Source organism: Dryobates pubescens, chromosome 1, assembly GCF_014839835.1.
Source record: "Dryobates pubescens isolate bDryPub1 chromosome 1, bDryPub1.pri, whole genome shotgun sequence".
NCBI lineage: Eukaryota > Metazoa > Chordata > Aves > Piciformes > Picidae > Dryobates > Dryobates pubescens.
In genome coordinates, this window is record NC_071612.1 from 62,228,137 (window position 1) to 62,242,034 (window position 13,898).

Here is a 13,898-nt window from a genome sequence, read left to right on the forward strand (position 1 = left end):
TTGTCTTGACCAGTACACACTCTATTCAGCCTGGTTTCAGACCTAGCTCATGCATTACATTTGTCTAAAGGCCGTAAGGGAGCATGTATAAGAAGTATGGCCTAAAAGCTGATGTCATTTGACACTGATATCTACCAGTGGGACACTGGAATGGCTGCTTACAACCCTATGCCCAGGGCCCACATTCAGACCCCAATTTGTGGGGCACATCCACGTGAGAATACCCCGTCCCACTCAAATCCACACACATGCACGATACCCCTCAAACCGATGCCAAGAGCAGCTGCTCAATCTACATGAAGGAAGAAAATGGGCCTGAGTAGTCAAAAGGTTATGGTAGCAACTACAGCCTACTTTTAGGTATGTCATGTCACAAGATCAACTTCCCTTCCTCTGCAGACCCACTTAAGTATGGTATCACAAGCACAGCGTGCTGCACGCCAGTACAAGAACAGACATCCTGCTGTACGGCAGAGCAACTGCAATATGCTACAAAGTGTCACGAAGGGTCAGCTGGGCCATAAAGCATGACAGGGATCTCCCCTCCCTGGTACATGATTCGTAGGGAGGATATTTGTGTGGCCTGTGAGCAGAAAGGCCAGGAAGCATCACAAAACCCAATCAAACGCCCTGGGAAGCACTACCTGCCCTACCCTCAAGTAAAGGGCACCATACCGAATCAGGTCTGCCATTGGCATCCTTCAGCTCCAAGTAGGGCTTCTTCTTCACTCTGTTCAAATCCTCATGCAAGCCATCTAGAAGAAAAGCCAAGAGCTCCTGCGAATCTTGCTGCTGGTATCCTGAAAACTGAGGAGCAAATCGGCCAACTTGAGTCTGCAACAGAAAAGGCAGGAGGAGTCAGAGGGGAATGAGCTTAACCTATGTGTAAGAGACAGGAATAAAAACACTCACAGCCTGGCTCTTGCAGAGATCAACTCTGTGCTACCTTATTTTAGCAGCAGACCACAATGAACTGGATGCTAATGCAGTTAAGGGTGCCAGAATAATTTCCTCAACTGTACTTTATTTTTTCCTCCTAGTGTTGAGAGGGAAGAATACATTTAGTGCTGTGACATTAGAAATCAAAGTTATCAAAGTCAATTTAGAAACCTACAAACAACCAATACACAAAACCTACCTGCCTGATGCAGATTTCATTTTAATTTCTCCTTCAGAAACCTGCAGTTCCCATAGTGCAGACTTGCTATGAGGTAGCATATTGAAGAAAGCAGACCATAAGACTGAAGATGCTTGCAGAAGATACTCATGGACTAACAAAGATAGGCAGGGACTAACAAAACTGGCTTGGAATTAAGATGGCAATCCTTGCCACAGCAATCTCTAGCTATTCTACTAACTGTGACATAAAAGTCAGAAACATTAGTCTGAGTTAGCAAAAGCCAGAAACAGCACACCCATATGCAGCCTGATGAGTGCTTAGTTCTTCAGTGCTATTTCACACCACCATCATTTAGTGTCCCTGCCTCAAACAAAAGAAAAAGGAAAAACAGAACCAACGACAACCAAAAGCCAAACCAACCCACACAAAGGTTACAGAAAGAGGTCCCACAGCAAAACCTTGCTGTTTCAGAACTACCTAGAGAGGACAGCTTTCTGTAGTCCACAAGGTTTTTTCACACATAGAATACATAGAGTAAACCAGGTTGGAAGAGACCTTCAAGATCATCGCGTCCAACCCATCAACCAATCCAACACCACCCAAACAACTAACCCATGGCACCAAGCACCCCATCAAGTCTTCTCCTGAAAACCTCCAGTGATGGCGACTCCACCACCTCCTCAGGCAGCCCATTCCAACGGGCAATCACTCTTTCTGTATAGAACTTCTTCCTGACATCCAACCTAAACCTCCCCTGGCGCAGCCTGAGACTGTGTCCTCTTGTTCTGGTACTGGCTGCCTGGGAGAAGAGACCAACCTCTGCCTCACTACAACCTCCCTTCAGGTAGTTGTAGAGAGTAATAAGGTCACCCCTGAGTCTCCTCTTCTCCAGGCTAAGCAACCCCAGCTCCCTCAGCCTCTCCTCACAGGGCTGTGTTCCAAACCCCTCACCAACTTTGTTGCCCTTCTCTGGACTCGTTCCAGCAAGTCAACCTCCTTCCTAAAATGAGGGGCCCAGAACTGGACACAGGACTCGAGGTGCGGCCTAACCAGTGCAGTGTACAGGGGCAGAATGACCTCCCTGCTCCTGCTGGCCACACTGTTCCTGATGCAGGCCAGGATGCCATTGGCCCTCTTGGTTGCCTGGGCACACTGCTGGCTCGTGTTCAGCCTACCATCGACCAGCACCCCTAGGTCTCAAATAGACTCAACTTCTAGCCTGTACCATGCAAAACCAAAACAGGATGTACATTTACAGAGATAGCAGGTCATTGATTATTTCATGTGTTTGGGATGTTAGTCTCCCTCAATATACTGAGACTTCAACACAGAAGCAAACTTTCAGAGGTTCCTGGATGCTTTAATTACATTGTTCTGTACTGGAGCACCTCTACAGCATATGTAAAAAATTAAAAGAAAAAAGACAGCCACAAGTTTTCTAGGGGTTCATAAACAACTGCAACATTGCAGTACTTCAGCTGAAAGCAGCTCTTTACACTGAAGCACTGGGAACACTGCATCACTAAATACCATTATAGTCACAGGGCCGCATTTTGCTCTTCGCTTTACAATCAGAGTTCTCAAATGTATAAATTGCACTTTTTCTCACCCACTCAAGTTCACAGCTGGCAATTCACATCACCTTGCCTAGTTTTGTAGCCAAGGCATCTGTAAACAGCTCTCGGGATGGAAGGTCATTTACCAAGCAATTACACTCATTGGCAAGTTCCTCCCTGTACCCTGAAAGGTGAAACACCCACAAAAGGTGAAACAACACTGAAGCCATTCTGTCACTGCTGCTTTCAGAACACCAAAATACATGGAAGGTGTATTAGCTTTTCCATTGCCTTCTGTCAAAAAGCTGTGCTACAAGAACAAGGAGTGCTTACTTTAAACACACGTGGGGCCACATAGGACTGTCTCCCAGACCACATCTGTTTAATGAGGTCCGCATAGGCTTCTGCAATTTCACCTCTCATCCCCAGTGGATTATTCTGATTTATTTCAGCTTCATATTTATCTTCCAGGAAATAGTCCGTCAGTGGAGGGGTATTGCTCAGACACTGAAAAAGCATTAAGGAAATTCATTTACAAGGCAATTAAATTAACCCAGCTTTCACATCAGAAAATGTACTAAGCTATTCACAAACCCAGCAAGACTGAATTTGGGTGTCTATTTCATGCAGGAAAAAGAAACAACAAACAAAACCGCCCATTTGGAGGGTAGGACACTAAGCATGGCAGCTCAAGAGCATAACTGAAATAAATTAGGACTGCCATTAAATAAGCATTCAAGAGCCTAACAGCTTATTTCTGACACATGGTTTCTCTTGGCAGGTGCCACACCAACTTCTCTCCTGTACAATGTATTTGCCCTCAAGTATAAGCCTCCCCTCTGCAGCAGTTTCTTCTGGTTTATCTCACTTAAGGCATAAAGCTGCCTGGTCTGCAGCTCCTTCGTTCTCATTCTGAAATTTCTTTATAACTGACATCACATTTGTCACTTTCTGTTCCTTTGGAGCAGACCAGCTTTAAGCATTCACTGAAAATTATTGTAATTAATAGTTCAGCAAAGCAAAGAGCAAACAACCTTCTGGGAGACAAAAAAAAGCCTGAACTTCTGGCAGGAAGATGTGTGCTCTCAATATAATATCCCTCCACATTAACAAGGGTTTTTTTTTTTCAAATGCACCAAATAAAGCTAGTAATCATTATTAACTTTCCCTGTTACAACCTTAACAGTCCATACAGGGACTCTGAACCCTTCTTGAGACTTTCCATACCCTAATTTTCCAAGAACCTCTAACCACAGACCCTAGAACTGCTCATGTCGCTTACGGAATGGACAAGTCAAAATGTCTTCCACATCAGCCTAATTTTGTCAGAGCCACAGAAGTGGGAACTTACATTACAGTTAGACACCTGCTTGGTATGACTTTCCCCACAGCCTTTTCAGAAGCCAGGTATTTTTCATCCAGTCCTCAATACTACACTATGTGCTGTGGATAAGCTAACCTAAATCACAGAAACACAGAACCATTTGGGTTTTGTTTGGTCTGATGGTTTGGGTTTGTTTCCATTTCCGGTGCAGTCCCCTCATGGAATGGTGTTAAAACACCCTTTTCTCTTCACAGATTTTAATCCACAATCAGCAAGACTGTTGTTTTATTTAAATTCTAAAGAGGGCTCTTTCAAATTCTTACCTGTAATGCAGAATTCATGAAGCAGGTATTTCCAAGATTACTGAGTCCACAGAGTCCAGGCTGTGACAGAGAAGGACTGTCCCTGCTGTTGTAAGAGTTACAGACAAACCCAGATCCTCTGGAGGAAAGACAACACAATGAACTCCACAACGAGTTTACCGAGTCTCAATACTATTTAGGAGTCACATCAAATACATCAGAAAAAGGTTTAGCAGAACTGTTTAACCATTCCACACGTTTCTCCTCCTTCACAGTGCCTAATACTGAATTGCCAGGACGTGAAATGTATGTGCCAACTCTGGAAACATGAATTGTTACATAGTCTAGTATTTATGGCTCAAAACACATGTGTTTCCCTCTGTCTACAAGAACACAGAACATCATCATAATGCATCAAGGGTCTATAGGAGTCTATATCATCTACTGCAAGAGCTAATAAGAAAACTATGATATCTACCTAGGAAGGCTTCTAGCACACAGGCAGATGGAGAAAATAATATAAGCCCTTCCCTTATACTCCAAATCCCTTCAAAATCAAGCAATGCCCTAGTAGTTAGTAAACTCTGGAACATGCCCTACTTTTGCAAGTGAGCAAGGAATTGCAGAGGGCAGTGGTTTCAAAAGCAAAGTTTGATAAACAAGCACACAAGAGTCACAGAACTCCTCATGGGGCACCGTCACACTCCTTTTCTAGGCAGGCAAGGATGCACAGGAGCATTCATTCACATGAAGGATGAAGAAACAAAAAGAACATTCCTGCTCTTACCCCCTGCCCAGGTGGGAGTTGTTCAGTCCATAGGAGTTACTGCTATCACCATTAGTAATGACAGAAGTGGCAGACACTGAAGAATAAGAACTTGCTGATGATTTTGAAGAGGTAGTAAAGTTTCTGCTAGTTGCAGAGCTTGATCTGGGAGAAAGGAAAAAGAAGTAGAAACAGTGCTGCTACTTTTTTCACCTCCAGCCCCATCGCCCACAAAATTCCAAGGCCTTGCCACGCTACAGTTAATTCCCACACACAGAATTTACTGTTTTGATCTGGGTGATCATGCTTCCAAACACTTGTCTGCAACAGAAAACCTCAGAAAAAAAGTACCAGAAACAACTATTATTGCTTCAAGCAAAACCTGGGTCCCAGACTGAAACAAGTAGGCAACTTGGATGGCATGAGCAACAGGGAAGCAAGACTGAAGTTTTTGAGTAAACCCACCTTGAAACAAGCAAGCAAAATAATCTCAGTCTTAAAACTTGCCCCATGTTAAAAAGCAAGTCAATCCTTCCCTACCTGAAACCCAAATCACCTTCTCAGACAGAATACTAATTAGTAAGAAGATAACCAGAGTGGGCACAACAGTTTCTTACTGAGCCCAGCGGATACAACTACATTGTTATGCAACTACAACATGGAGGTAAGACACACTGCTATGTACAGGCAGTGCACACAGTGATTCTCAGCATTCTGAGACTGGAGATAACAATTTTAAAGGTTCACAAGCCTCAAGTCTCTCCAGTGATGAATACCAGACTATTTCACACACCACTCCCCTGGTCCTGAAAAGAACCAGAACACAGTGCTACAGAGGACCAACACGGAACTAAAATTCAACAGTGTTGTGTCACAGAGAGCTTTGGCTCCCTAACAAAACCACAAAACCACAGGATAGTACTACATAAGTAAGCATAAATAAATTATTTTGATGGTAATTTCTCAACAGCAAGAGCTAGCTGGGAAATATCCTATTCTCCCAAGCTTTGCCCAAATAAACATGCAAAACTGAATGCCAAAAGCAGGACATCAATGGCCATGCAGTAGTGGCTATTGCAGCCACATTTGACTCCAGTAAAAGAACAGATTAAGGCACTCAGAAAATAATATGAAGAAAATCTAATAGGGAGCAAAGGAGGGCAACCTCTTCAGGGATTTCAAAATTTCCAACAGTCTCCAGCAGTATAGACGGAGACAAAGAAAGCATTCAGTAACTCCACCTCCTTTGTATCCTCTGTCACCAAGACAGCCACCTCATTCAGCAGCGGGCCTACATCTTATCTAGTGTTAGTTTTTCCTGCAATGTGTTTGAAGAAGGCCCTTCTGTTGTCCTTGACCTCACTTGCAAGGCTGCATTCCAAGGAGGCCTTAGCTTTCCTAGTTGTGTCCCTGCATCCTCTGACAGCAGTCTTGCATTCCTCCCAAGTGGCCAGCCCCTCCTTCCATGACCTGCAGAGCCTCTTCTTCCACTTGAGTTTGCCCAGCAGTTCGCTACTTAACCATGTAGGTCTTCTGGCTCACTTTCTCAATTTCCTACTCATTGCAATGCTCTCATCTTCAGCTTGGAAGAAGTGGTCCTTGAATATTAACCAACTATCTTGGAACCCTTTACCTTCTAGTACCCCGTACCATGAGATTTCCCCTAGCAACTGCTTGAAAAGGCCAAAGTTGGCCCTGTTGAAGTCCAAGGTTGTGATCCTGCTTGGTATTCTGTTCCTACCACACAAGATCCTGAACTCCACCATCTCATGATCACTGCAGCCAAGGCTGCCTTCAACCTTCACCACTCTAACCAGACCTTCCTTGTTAGTATCAGGTCCAGTTGCTGAAAAGGTGCTCCGAAATAATCAGCACACATGGACCCGTGAGAAGCATACTAGTTTTAAACATGAAAGGGCATTTAATTACAGTATTCTGTACCTGCAAAACACATGCCAACCACCAAGCTCTTAAACCCTGTACAAGTAATTTCTGGCACGTGCTGTCACTGAATCGCGTTGTGCCAGGTTGAACAGATGCCTAAAGCGTAACAGAGTAGCTGAAAAAAGCCACCTATGTTACAAGGTTGGGTGAACTAAGAGACAGCTCAACATTTTTACTGAGCAAAATAGGGGCAGGGAGGTGGGGGGGGGAGGGGGAGACCTCCACAGAGTACACAAAGCCATCAGTATACAGAGGAGTGTGAACACCTGATGGAAAAAAGGGCTGGTTTTATAGATCTGACCCAATTTCTTGTTTGCATGTGCCAAGAACATTATATTTAGGATAAAAAAAACTCTATGCTGGGAACTCTGCTAGCTCAGGATTTTATCATGGGACTCTAGTCCTCTCTTATTGTTACTTACAAAAATCCACAGTCATTGATATAATCTCCCTTTAGGAATTCCAGAATTGGAGGCTTACTTGTTTTCTGGAGTAAGTATAATCCATTCCCTCTTCTGAAACCTTGTCTAACAGTTAAAAGCTGTTTTGAACTACAAGAATAAAGTAGTTTGCTGCTCCCTGGAGAACAAAACAACAAGCACAAGTGGCCAGGCATACTCTGAATACACCGAACAAGGAACACTCTAGAGTTTAAGACCATTCCTCTATAAAATGTCAGCCAGCTTGATGGCTGGGGAAACACAAGGAAGGCTGCCTCATGTGCAAAGGTGTCTTCCCCTGCTAGGGGCCAGGGCCTCTGACAAGCAGCAAATGGTAGGGGGGGAAACACAATAAGGGAACCCACACACCCCACAGTCATATTCTGTCAGCAGTTAATGACACAAACTCCCAGCTTTCAAAGGCCTCTCTTGGCACATCAGCAGAAGTGCAGATGCTCTCCATTTTCTGCCAACAGCAGGGAGCTCTAGATCCCATTGGTTTATGCCATCAAAACTTTCTCATCAGGTTTTAGTGCAAAGGTGGTGCAGCTCAAAGAAAGATCTCCAAATATAAGGTTGGTCTCGGATAAACAGCTTCACCAGATAAGAAACAGAACATTGGAACAAATTCATTGATTTGAGATAGGATTAAAATTTGGAGTTACTCAACTCTCATCCCAACCGTGCCTCAGCACAGAGCATTTACAGTTCCTGCTGTAACTACATGCAGCTAGAGGCACTCAGATTCTTCAGAACTTCAAAAATTCAAGGTTATTTTTGTAGTATAACAACTTATCAACGTTACAGTCTTATCAACAGTCTTGCTTAGCCTCACAAAAGAACAGAAAAGGTCTTCAGGGTTATAGTTTCACTTCTTCTTAGCTGTGCTGTTAATGTAGCCCTCAACTCACTCCTGATAGCAGCTTTGGCTTCCAAAAAAATCCACTTCTTCCCCACAAACATCTTTTACAACAGAATTAGTTTCTGCAATATTAACACAGTATAACCTACCCTGAACACCTCATCAGTGCACAGGATAAGATGCTCACAGTATCACAGTATCACAGTATCACAGTAACTAAGGTTGGAAGAGACCCCAAGGATCATCAAGTCCAACCTGTTCCAACAGACCTCACAACTAGATCATAGCACCAAGTGCCACGTCCAATCTCCCCTTGAACACCTCCAGGGACGGTGACTCCACCACCTCCCTGGGCAGCACATTCCAATGACGAACGACTCGCTCAGTGAAGAACTTTTTCCTCACCTCGAGTCTAAACCTCCCCTGGCACAGCTTGAGACTGTGTCCCCTTGTTCTGGTGCTGGTTGCCTGGGAGAAGAGACCAACCCCCTCCTGTCTACAACCACCCTTCAGGTAGTTGTAGAGGGCAATGAGGTCGCCTCTGATCCTTCTCTTCTCCAGGCTAAACAATCCCAGCTCCCTCAGCCTCTCCTCATAGGGCTGTGCTCAAGGCCTCTCACCAGCCTTGTTGCCCTTCTCTGGACACGTTCAAGTGTCTTGATGTCCTTCCTAAACTGAGGGGCCCAGAACTGGACACAGTACTCAAGGTGTGGCCTAACCAATGCAGAGTACAGGGGCACAATGACCTCCCTGCTCCTGCTGGCCACACTATTCCTAATACAGGCCAGGATGCCATTGGCCTTCTTGGCCACCTGGGCACACTGCTGGCTCATGTTTAGGCGGGTGTCAATCAGCACCCCCAGGTCCCTCTCCGTTTGGCAGCTCTCCAGCCACTCTGACCCCAGCCTGTAGCTCTGCATGGGGTTGCCGTGGCCAAAGTGCAGCACCCGGCACTTAGACTTATTAAATGCCATCCCATTGGACTCTGCCCATCTGTCCAGTCGGTCAAGGTCCCTCTGCAGAGCCTTTCTACCCTCTAACTGACTAACATCTGTTCCCAACTTGGTGTCATCTGCAAACTTGCTGATGACTGACTCAACCCCCTCATCCAGATCATCAATGAAGATGTTAAGATGCTCACACTTCTCTGGACTGGCCAGTCTTCCCCTCTTTGTGTCTCACCAGTTCTGCCTGGTTCAATGACCCACCAGTCACCCACAGATTTTATACATGTTGAGTCTGTGTGAGTTTGTACTTTACCTACTAATCCAGAGTCCAAAACACATGATACTGATTTAACGCAACACATCTGTGTGCACACATCCACGCAAAAGCAAACCATGCCCCAGACCTGTAACTGGATTTCAGCCCTGATAGGAGTCTCTTACAAGCCCACAGAACAGTTAAAATGCTGGCAACGTTTCACTGCAGTACAGAGATCTAATCTTGCCAGAACAAGACATTTTAAACAGATCAACTCAGAACACGCTCCAAATCATAGAGTATGCTTTCACTTTAGGTTTGTCTGCTGAGATATATAGAAACTGAAACATGCTTAAAATAAAGCAACTTCTTTTGTTTAATTATATAGAAGGGGTTTATTAATGATTTTATGTATTGAATTCCTACTTTCAAAGTGGGGGGTGTGTGGGGGGGAAATCATGCTGCTCCAAGATTAACTTATGAAAAAGGCTCAGCCTAAGATTAGGAAGAAATCTTTGCACTGTGTTTTGCTATATTTCAGCTTCCCAGGGAAGCAGAATTTAGGCAGTGTATTTAGAACTAAATTAAATATGACACCACCCTCAAAAAGAGTATCCTGGAAAAAGTAAAGATTCTCAATAAAACATGAGAACTAGCTAGAGAATATTCAAACATCAAATTGCAAACTACAGAGTATTAAGTATTTACACATTTACATGAAGATATGCTAAAAAAGGGAAGGAAACCAAGCAAACATCAGAACCCATTATGACTGATATGAAAGGAAGCACAGAGCAATCTTAAATGCATTAATATGGAGCAATGCCAACGAGTTAAGAAAGGGAAGTTGAACTGAGCTTATTCACTAAGAAAATATCAAGTAACAACAACAACAACAAAAAAAGCTTCATTATTTCTTTTTTAGACATAAATCCTCTAAGATAGGCCAAAAGCTTTGTGAAATAGCTCTTCAAAGAGCAGCAGAAAGAAAATACATCCAAATGATCCGGTCTAGACTGCCAGCAGCCCAGTCTGCAAGGGTAATGACATGCAACAGAGGAAGCACCAAAAAGCAGAAGAAAAGTTCCCCTGAAGCACCAACATATATGGACACAAGTATCTAGACTCAGGTGTCTCAGGAAGATTCTGAGCCACAGGCTACCAGAAGACAGGAGTGCACCACGGCAGACCCACTGTTAACTACACCCTCTCCTTACACAGAACTTGTTTTACTCCTACATGCATCTGCTACTGCCCACACCAAAAGGCAGGCTACTGGACACACCTGCACAGATGCAGCACAACCTTCCTCTTTACTTTCAATAGTATGAGTACACTTCATACCCATTCCAGGGTTCATCAAGACAACTGCTGGATAATGTAAGTAGCTTGCAGCCATAAAATGCCATATAAAACATCACTGAACCTAATGGGAAAATACTGACTGCCCATCATCTCTCATTATGATTATGTCCGTGGAAGAAGGAGCTCTCAACTTTTTCCTCCTTCCATTTCAAACACAGAAACTAGTTTAAAGTCCAGTCTTTCTACCTGACTTGCCATACAGGACAAAGTCACCTTTGGCAAAGGAAGGCATAAAGTTAGTCCACCAGGACTTGGTACAACCCAGAGATGTTAAAGCAAGCGTTTTTTTCTGAGAGACCTGAGCCTTCTCCCCAGCCACTTAAAAAGGTCCTTCTAATCTGATCAGCAGTTTGTGTGCTGACCACCATGCACCAACACCCATCCTAAAGAAAAGCGGCAGTCCTGTTTCCCCTTCCCCTCTCTGGCTTCCCTAACAGTGTTTTGAACAGTTACCATGCAGTTAACCTAAGCAGGAGCCAGAGAGCAGAACTTGCTAAACCAACACACCCAAGCATGTAAGGAAGATGTTATGTAGACATACATGATTAGTTTCTTAACTGAGATAGAATAGAATAGAATAAACCAGGTTGGAAGAGACCTTCGAGATCATCATGTCCAACCTATCATCCAACACCACCCAATCAACTAAACCATGGCACCAAGCATCCTGTCAAGCCTCCTCCTGAACACCCCCAGTGATGGCGACCCCACTACCTCCTCAGGCAGCCCATTCCAGTGGGCAATCACTCTCTCTGTGTAAAACTTCCTCCTAACCTCCAGCCTAAACTTCCCCTGACGCAGCCTGAGACTGTGTCCTCTTGTTCTGGTACTGGTTGCCTGGGAGAAGAGACCAACCTCTGCCTCACTACAACCTCCCTTCAGGTAGTTGTAGAGAGCAATAAGGTCACCCCTCAGTCTCCTCTTCTCCAGACTAAGCAACCCCAGCTCCCTCAGCCTCTCCTCACAGGGCTGTGCTCCAAGCCCCTCACCAACCTTGTTGCCCTTCTCTGGACTCGTTCCAGCAAGTCAACCTCCTTCCTAAACTGAGGGGCCCAGAACTGGACACAGTACTCAAGGTGTGGCCTAACCAGTGCAGCGTACAGGGGCACAATGACCTCCCTGCTCCTGCTGGCCACACTGTTCCTGATGCAGGCCAGGATGCCACTGGCCCTCTTGGCTGCCTGGGCACACTGCAGGCTCATGTTCAGCCTACCATCAATCAGCACCCCCAGGTCCCTTTCCACCTGATTGCTCTCCAGCCACTCTGACCCCAGCCTGTAGCTCTGCATGGGGAATAAGATAAGTGCAAAAGAAAGAACTAGGTAAGACAAAGCACAAAGGAACAGATAATCCCAGGTGTATGACTTAATGCTGATAATCATGTTTGAAAGAATTGCACTAAGTCAAACAATTTCCCAGTTCTACATTACAAGAAGCAAATCTTTATTTCTACATCATTAGAAAAATATTCATCTGCATACTAGTAACCACTTCCATTCACATATCACTAGAGATTAATCATCAGTCTTTACCTGTCAGACTAGCTGCTCAGAGAGACAAAAGACCAAGGCCTGTGAATGCTGCAAGGCTCCTCCTTAGCTTTGCTTCACATAGAAACAAAAGGTTATGAACTGCTTTTCGCATGGCTGCCTCCTTAATGCTGTCAACCCTTACTTGAGATGAACATTTAGGTGCTCTGGGTTAGGCTGAGATGAAGGCAGTTCTCCAGAGTATCTTTCCTGGTGCTGTGATGTAGCTGGGCACTGATAACACAGCAGTGTTTTGGCTGCTGCTGAGCCAAGCACCAACACTGTGCCTTTCCCAACATTTTCCCCCCAGCAGTCATGGGCAACATCTTGGGAGGGGACATGGACAAGACAGCTGACCAAAGGGGTATTCCATGCCACCAGCTCAGATATAAAAGCTAAGGGACAGAAGGAAGTGTAGGACCCCCCTCATTAACGAAGTTTGTCCTCCAGAGTAACCACTACGCATACTGGAGCCCTGCTTCCCAGGAAGTGACCAAACATCATCTGTTGATCAGAAGTAGAGAACACTTTGCTCCTGCTTCCACGTGTGGCTTTTGCATCTCATCCCATTAAATTGATTCTATCTTGACTCATGGGCTATTGGTTCTGTTTTCTCTCTACCCTGTCCATCTAAGAAGAGGAGCAATAGGGCAGCTTTGCTGGGCATCTGGCCCCCAGCCAAGGCCAAACCACCAGAGTCCTTTTTGGTGCATTGGCTGGGAAAGTTAGGTAACTGCAGTTTTGCTTTAAGCCTCCTATATTTAAGTTTGAAGCTCCTTTTCAGGTCATGGAGCCTGCCAGCTGCATTGCTTTGTTTTGCAACACTTGCTTCATTTAGGAACACATCAAAACAGGTAATGGCTGTGTGTCTTCTTCGGGCCTTTGTAGCCCTGCTGTGCTGGGGGAGCTATCATCTCTTTCTTCCTACTGGAGATAGATGTAGAGTGTTTTATTATGCAGGCTCCCAATGTTCTTGTTCACCCTTGTGTGAGCTGCTGATCAATATTATTGGCATATTGCGGGCTTTGTGGAACCTGGTCTCGTGACGGCATGGAAGGAGACAGCTTCTGGGAAAGGAGATACTGAAATGTGCCCTGAAGCAGCAGGTCACTGGATGGCAGGGTGTGTGGAAGGATTTGAGCAGATTCCAAGGATGGCTATCACCTCACAGGGCCTGGGACTTTACCCCAGAAGAGGCAGGTAACCCCAATAATGTGACACACCACCTGATGGAAGGGCGCCTTGCCAACTCCAATTAAAACCAACAGCTTCCAGCACTGTACTGGGGTCTGGCCTGTGCTTATCAAGCCACAGTTCACTACTCTCAAAGGACTGTGGTTGAGGTAGGCACCCAAACGTCATCTGAGGATACCATGGTTGACATGGGGACCCAAAGAGCAACTGCAGTGACTGCCCCAGTAGTGAAGAAGAAACAGTGGACGGTCAGCAAGTCCATATAACTGATTAATAAGGGAGTTCTCTCCTGC

The 13,898-nt window shown here is 45.0% G+C and overlaps 1 protein-coding gene across 2 annotated transcripts in view; it reads right to left on the reverse strand.

The window, feature by feature from the left end:
* USP4 (ubiquitin specific peptidase 4) overlaps positions 1 to 13,898 on the reverse strand; it is a 44,935-nt gene that overhangs the window by 22,778 nt on the left and 8,259 nt on the right. For both annotated transcript variants that reach the window (XR_008462537.1, XM_054166982.1), the window contains exons 7-10: positions 5,090 to 5,233; positions 4,324 to 4,441; positions 3,010 to 3,183; positions 676 to 834 (exon numbers count right to left, since the gene is read on the reverse strand). Coding sequence is in view for 1 of the 2 variants with exons in the window: in XM_054166982.1 (XP_054022957.1) it covers positions 676 to 834; positions 3,010 to 3,183; positions 4,324 to 4,441; positions 5,090 to 5,233 (595 nt within the window). In the remaining variant the exon portion in view is untranslated. The remainder of the gene's footprint in view (positions 1 to 675; positions 835 to 3,009; positions 3,184 to 4,323; positions 4,442 to 5,089; positions 5,234 to 13,898) is intronic.